This window comes from Tursiops truncatus, chromosome 11 (genome assembly GCF_011762595.2).
Source record: "Tursiops truncatus isolate mTurTru1 chromosome 11, mTurTru1.mat.Y, whole genome shotgun sequence".
Taxonomy (NCBI): Eukaryota; Metazoa; Chordata; class Mammalia; order Artiodactyla; family Delphinidae; genus Tursiops; species Tursiops truncatus.
Window position 1 is genome coordinate 59236119 of NC_047044.1, and position 7357 is coordinate 59243475.

General features: G+C 52.9%; 1 protein-coding gene across 1 annotated transcript; it reads left to right on the plus strand.

The window, feature by feature from the left end:
- Positions 1-3451: 3451 nt before the first annotated feature.
- On the plus strand, positions 3452-5890 carry GPR84 (G protein-coupled receptor 84). Its single transcript, XM_033865638.2, has 2 exons — positions 3452-3569; positions 4479-5890. Exon 2 carries the CDS (start codon positions 4487-4489, stop codon positions 5675-5677), a length of 1191 nt encoding a protein of 396 aa, XP_033721529.1. The 5' UTR covers positions 3452-3569; positions 4479-4486; the 3' UTR covers positions 5678-5890.
- The last annotated feature ends 1467 nt before the right edge of the window (positions 5891-7357 follow it).

A 7357-nucleotide genomic window follows, 5' to 3' on the forward strand; every position in this document is an offset into this window, starting at 1 on the left:
CCAGACTCAGACTCTATCTTTGCCCGCTGAGATGGGAGCAATTCCATCAGAAGTGTATGTGTATGGTGACGGGGGGCGGGGGGGGGGCGGGCACACAGGAAAGAGGGCCAGAAGAAGGAGGGGGACGGGAAAACGGGGCTGGGAGGAGGCAAGATCCGAGGCTTGCGCAAAGTGAGCAGAGCTCCCCATCCCACTCACGCCTACTCCGGCCCAGCTCAAGTGTCAACTTGGCCCTGGGGAATCATTTCGAGTCCAGGTCTCGGATTGCAGCCACGGCTGTTGAGAATTCGCCGCAACTCCACCAGGCGGCGCCAACGACATGGAAAAGGAGACCGCTAGGCTCCAGTGCGTGTCTCTAGATTCTAGGCAGACAGGTCTAGACCCGGTCTCAGACAAAGGAAGAATCCAGGTTTTTGTACCTCTGGTGGGAAACGCACTCCAGCAACCCTCAAGGCATGGGAATAAGTAGGGGCAGGGACTTGGGAATCTGAGCTGTAGGCTCTGCTCGGCCCCAATGTAAACAGTGACCTTAGGGTTAGTCCTTACCCTCTCGAGACCTCAACTTCCCCATCTGCAAAATAAGCAGGTTTGGGTCTCTTAAAAGTTCATTGAGACTTCATGGATGGATCCATGACTAAAGTGTTGGGACCGTGCCATTTACAGATATGCTAGAGTGCCTTCTCAACTGGTTCCCTAAATGGTCTATGGGACAAGAGAGCACACATCGCTCACTGCCTCCCACGTGATGCTGAGGGAAGGGATCTCTTCTCTGTCTTCAGAATTCGACTCGACCACACACTCACAAGAGCAGCCAGTGATTCTGTGACCCCCCCCCCTTGCTCTAGTCCAGCTGGGCAGCAGAAGTTCAACAAGAAAGGCCAGACCAGAACCCAGTCTCTACATGGGCCCATCCTGAGTTGCATTCTCTTTGCTCACTTCCACCTCTCTACCCACTTCTCAGTCTTGCTGAAGAAAGGGGGAGGGAAGATGGGATGACATGACGACTGTCAAAGAGGAAGGAGAGGGGGAAGAGGGGCCTCCTGAGCTAGTCAATTATGAAGTTGTTGGGGGGAGTTTGCTGTAGGCTCAGAAATGGAACCCAACAAGGAGTTTGGGGGGTTTTTGTGTGTGTGTGTTTTGTTTTGTTTCAGGTCGATCTAGCTCAAAAAAAGACACTGGAGATCTAGAAGTCTGAGGGGCAGGAGTGGCTGAATAGGAGAGTGGAATGAGAAAAGCCGGGGCTCGATCACATGTGGGGTGGGGGGGCTGGAAGAAATCGGGGTTAGAGGGGCTGAGATAGTAGCATGTCCCACAGGTACTTCAAATCTGGTATAAAACTGAATTCATTATTTACCTCCTTCCGTAAGCCTGCTATGCTTCCCACATTCCCTATCTCATTGATTAAGAGAACCACCATCCACCTGGAAAACTGGGAGTCTTCCTAGCCTTCCCTCTTCCTAACCCTTTATCTAATGAGTCATTAAATAAATCCTATTTGGGCTTCCCTGGTGGCGCAGTGGTTGAGAGTCCTCCTGCCGATGCAGGGGACAGGGGTTCGTACCCCGGTCTGGGAAGATCCCACATGCTGCGGAGCGGCTGGGCCCATGAGCCATGGCCGCTGAGTCTGCGCGTCTGGAGCCTGTGCGCCGCAACGGGAGAAGCCACGACAGTGAGAGGCCGGCGTACCGCAAAAAAAAATTAATAAATAAATAATAAACCCTATTTGACCTCTTAAGGACCTACGGATCCCGATCATTGTTCTCTATTCCCACAACCGCCGCTCTAACCAGGACCGGCTACATCATTTGTGGAGCCCAGTGCAAAATGAAAAAGCAAAGTGTTCAAAAACGATCTCAAGGCTGACTGCAGAGCATTAACTCAAGCACTGGACCCTTCTCAGCACAAGGCCCTGTGCGATTACACGCGCAGGTAGCATGCCCACCAAACCAGCCCTGGCCCTAACTCAGGCCCTGCCCACCCCTTGTCTGAACTGGTGCCTCCTTACTGGTCTCTCTCCCTTTGGCCTGCAGGCTTTCACTCCTTACTCACAGCTCTCCAAGCGTAAATCTCCTCCAGGATATAACGCCAGCTCCTCAGCATGGCGCACAAGGCCTTCCTTGATTCTGACCCCACTCACCTCTCCAGGATCTTCCCTCTTGGCCCCTCCTTCACATCCTTTGTTCACCTCTACCTAAACCTCCGTGACTCTGTGCATCCTGTTCCCTTTATCTAGAATGTCCTTCTACTTATCCGCCCAAAAAACTCCTGTTCATCACTCACAATCCAGTTCAGGTGTCTCTCTGTGAACCCTTTCCTGATCCCCTCCTTGGCAGTTCGCTTCTTTTCTCCAAGTCTCTGATGTACTTCACAGAGGGTCGGCAAACTTTTTCTTAAAGGGCCAGATAGCAAATGTTTCAGGTTGTATTGGCCAAGAGGTAAAATTGAGGGTATTATGTAGGTACCTACATAGGTAACCTTTTTTTTTTTTTTTTTTTGCAGTACGCGGGCCTCTCACTGTTGTGGCCTCTCCTGTTGCGGAACACAGGCTCCAGACACGCAGGCTCAGCGGCCATGGCTCACGGGCCCAGCTGTTCCGCGGCATGTGGGATCTTCCCGGTCCAGGGCATGAACCCTTGTCCGCTGCATCGGCAGGCGGACTCCCAACCACTGCGCCACCAGGGAAGCCCCGGGTAACCATTTTAAAATGAAAGAAAACATTCTTGGCCCATGGCCCATATGAAAATAGATAGTGGGCCAGATTTAGCCCAAAGGCCAAACTTTGCTGACAGCTGCTTCAGAGGACCAATTAGGCCTTTATATATTTACATATCTGTCTCCTCCCCTAGACTACTCACAAGGCCATGCACCATCCCAGGGTCTAGCTCAGAGTCCAATGCATAGTAGACACTCGATACGTTTTTGGTGAGTGAATGGATGAATGAACCAATGATTGGGAGCCTGAGGCCCTGTGGGGCGGGAAGCCAGCATCCTAGATGCTCCATTTCCCACCTTTCTTCGTCTGAATCCTTTTTCAGATGTGAACTATCTCCAAGTTCTGGAGAGAGGGAAGGCAGTGTTCTCCCAAAACAAACTCAAGACTTCTGGGGTGCCTAGAGTTGCTCCTAGAACTTGGTCTTGTCCTTTGACCCCTTGAGAAGTGGCCCAGATACTCTGATGCTCTGTCTCCCTGTCCCAGCAATTCTCAGCAATGATCTTATAGGTGTCCTGCCGTGCAAAGAGAGGAAGGAAACAGAGCTTGGGTTTCAGGAAGGAGAACTGAAGGAGTGATAAGGCTTTGGGGTGAGTAACAGGGAAATTTCAACAGAAAAGCCCAGATTTCACTAGCTAAGGCAAAGTGAGTAGGACCAGAGAGGCAAGGAAGGAAGCAAGGGAGGAAGTGGCTGAGGTTGTGTAACTGGGGAGTTACTTGTTCTCTCCGTCTAGTATAATAGGAGACAGGAGAGCAGAGCACCTCCTGTCTGAAGCCTGACTGCCCACCAGAAATGACTGCTCTTTGAATGAGTTGGACATCTTCCACCGGAGAGCGATTTGAAGGCTGGGAGACTCAGGTGAGTACTTTGGTGGTGGGTGTACTTTTACGTTCTCTGTCTCCTCATCTCCCAGGTGGTAAAAACAGAAAAAAACTGAGGCCTGGGGGCTTCCCCGGTGGCGCAGTGGTTGGGAGTCCGCCTGCTGATGCGGGGGACACGGGTTCGTGCCCCGGTCCAGAGGGATCCCGCATGCCGCGGAGCGGCTGGGCCCATGAGCCGTGGCCACTGGGGCTGCGCGTCCGGATCCTGTGCTCCGCGGCGAGAGAGGCCGCAATGGTGAGAGGCCCGCGTACTGCAAAAAAAAACAAAAACAAAAAAAAACCTGAGGCCTGGGACTACAGACAGAGGGTACTATTCTCCTGAATACAGAGGAGAGGGGACTCCTGGGTGGTCTTAAGGGACAGGGGAAGAGTTAGAAAGGTCGGAGGGTGCTGGGGTTACTGAGAGTATCTGGATGGATATTGAAAAGGTTGGGAGCTCGGAGTGGACAGAAATTAAAGTTAGATAAAACTTTGGGAAAATCTTTGAAAATGGGAAAGGAAGGGGTTGGGGATCTTGGGATGAAGAGGCCTGTGAATGGCTTAGGAGGCTGGTGAGATCCTGGAGTGGTTCAGATGTTCAGGAGCCCAGAGTTATTCAAGGGATCTAGGGACTTCCCTGGTGGTCCAGTGGCTAAGACTCCACGCTCCCAATGCAGCGGGCCCGGGTTCAATCCCTGGTCAGGGAACTAGATCCCACATGCTGAGACTAAGATTTCGCAGGCCGCAACTAAAGATCCCACACGCCACAACAAAGTTTCCTGCGTGCTGCAGCTAAGACCCAGAGCAGCCAAATAAATAAATAAATAAAATTTCGTTCAAAAAAGAGAACGATCTAAGTTCAAGGTCAGGTTCTGACTCCCTCTTCCCCCCACCCCATCCCTTTCAGCCTCCATCATGTGGAACACCTCTGATGCCAACTTCTCCTGCTACCATGAGTCGGTGCTGGGCTATCGTTATGTGGCAGTTAGCTGGGGCGTGGTGGTGGCCGTGACAGGCACTGTGGGCAACGTGCTCACCCTGCTGGCCTTGGCCATCCAGCCCAGTCTCCGTACCCGCTTCAACCTGCTCATCGCCAACCTCACAGTGGCCGATCTGCTCTACTGCACCCTTCTCCAGCCCTTCTCTGTGGACACCTACCTCCACCTGCACTGGCGCACTGGTGCCACCTTCTGCAGGGTCTTTGGGCTCCTCCTTTTTGCGTCCAACTCTGTCTCCATCCTCACCCTCTGCCTCATCGCCCTGGGACGCTACCTCCTCATTGCCCACCCGAAGCTCTTTCCCCATGTTTTCAGTGCCAAGGGCATCGTGCTCGCCCTGGTGAGCACCTGGGTGGTGGGTGTGGCCAGCTTTGCTCCCCTCTGGCCAATCTATGTCTTGGTGCCCGTAGTCTGCACCTGCAGCTTTGATCGCATTCGAGGCCGGCCCTATACCACCATCCTCATGGGCATCTACTTTGTGGTTGGGCTCAGCAGTGTCGGCGTCTTCTATTGCCTCATCCACCGCCAGGTGAAGCGAGCAGCACAGGCGCTGGATCAGTACAAGCTGCGCCAGGCGAGCATCCACTCCAACAACGTGGCTGGGACAGGTGAGGCCACGCCTGGTCGTTTCCGGGAGCTGGACAGTGGGCTGGCATCAGGAGGGCACAGCGAGGGGATTTCATCTGAGCCAGTCAGTGCTGCCACCACCCAGACCCTGGAAGGGGACTCATCAGCAGTGGGGGACAAGAGCAACAGCAAGGCAGCTAAGCAAATGGCAGAGAAAAGTCCTCCAGGAGAGCCTGCCAAAGCCAGGACAACTAAAAGAGCCCAGAGAGCTCAGGACTCTCCATCAGAGTTTGGGAAGGTGACTCGGATGTGTTTTGCTGTGTTCCTCTGCTTCTCCCTGAGCTACATCCCTTTCCTGCTGCTCAACATCCTGGATGCCAAGGTCCGGGCTCCCCGGGTTGTCCACATGCTTGCTGCCAACCTCACCTGGCTCAACGGTTGTATCAACCCTGTGCTCTATGCAGCCATGAACCGCCAGTTCCGCCAAGCCTATGGCTCCCTCCTGAAACGAGGGCCCCAGAATTTTCGTAGGTTCCATTAGAACTATGTCCCCAGTCACCAGAATCTGGAGATGTCTCCTCCAGAACTAAGGTGGTCAGCTGGTATGAGAGGAGATGAAAGACCTTTGGGAATTTGCACAGACAACCTCTGCCCAAGCCCCAAACCAGGCCTCTCCACCCCTCGCTCAACATTTCAGCCCTGGGCTGCTCAAGGTGCATTATTAATTATTAATAAACAAAACCTGTCCTTTTCACATTCGGGTGTGATCTTTGGGGAAGAAGGAAATAGGCCAGGGTTGGTTTGCAGCTGGAACTTAATAGTTAAGCGTTTGGGGGGACCTAGGTCAGAGAAGGGAGGGGCAGGATGCAGAAGACCTGGGACACAGCCTTCAGCTGAAGGGTTTTCAGGTATAAAACATGTGAGTTGGTTTAAGAGGATTGGCCTGCCTTTTGCTTAACTTCCCAGAAATGGCCCCCACCTCCAACTACTGCTGCCAGGCTCCCCCATCACTGCAAACAGGTTTTTTCAGCTCAAAAATGTTTTGAAATCCAACTTTGATAGGCCCTCCAGTGAGTCCAGCCTCCTGGCCCTTGCCCTATCCAAAGAGAATGGTCACGGGGAAGAACTCCTCGCTCTGTGGAAATGGAGTTGAGCTTAGCTGAGGCGATGGCAGAAGGGTGTGCTAGCCGCCCTAGCAAGGTCACACTTGTTGGAGCTAATTCACCTGGGTCCTGGCCCCTCCCTTCCCCCAGACTTGCTCTTGTCATCCTGGATTACGAAAGCCGAACAGAGACTCTAGTTAAGAGGGCTCAGGGGGCTTCCCTGGTGGTGCAGTGGTTAAGAATCCACCTTCCAGTGCAGGGGACATGGGTTCGAGCCCTGGTCCGGGAAGATCCCACGTGCTGCGGAGCAACTAAGCCCATGCGCCACAACTACTGAGCCTGCGCTCTAGAGCCCGTGAGCCACAACTACTGAGCCCGTGTGCCACAACTACTGAAGTTCGTACGCCTAGAGCTCATGCTCCACAGCAAGAGAAGCCACCTCAATAAGAAGCCCGTTCACCGCAACAAAGAATAGCCCTCGCTCACTGCAACTAGAGAAAGCTGCGTGCAGCAACGAAGACCCAGTGCAGCCAAAAATAAATAATAAATAAATTTTTTTTAAAAAAAAAAGAAGGCTCAGGAGCCAAGCTGAGGGGAGAGCATATCATTCCCTTCCTCCAGTGTAACTGACATCCTGTCACCCATGTGCTCGCGAATGCACATGCACGAATTTAAAGCACCTGTGGCCACCAGGTGACGCTGGTTCTCTGTGTTTCCTTTCTGGCTTCCCTGTTGAGGACCGAAGGTGTCAGCAAGACTGGGAATCCAGAGATACACCACCCTCATGGCCAGCAGGGGTGGAGACCCAGGAATCCGCACCCCTCCCTTTTCCCCAAAGCTTAGGAAGAAAAGTGAAGAATTAGACACTTATTTTTCATGAGATATTTATTGTCTACCTGGTTGGGCTGGGGGGAGCAGGGTGGGCACTGGGGATAGAATGTGAGAGTCATGTTGATGGTGACACTGCTGTGGCTGCGTGCCATCCCTTCCCTGCCCCCAAGTCCATGGTTTGAGCGAACAAAGTCCAGAGAGATTAAGACAAGGGCAGAAAGAACCATAGTCAGGGTGGACAGATTGATACCCTCACATTCAACACACTTCCAGGGCCCAGGAATCCT

Coding starts and splice junctions, on each gene's coding strand:
- GPR84 (XM_033865638.2), top strand. CDS start 4,487: ATGTGGAACACCTCTGATGCCAACTTCTCCTGCTACCATGAGTCGGTG.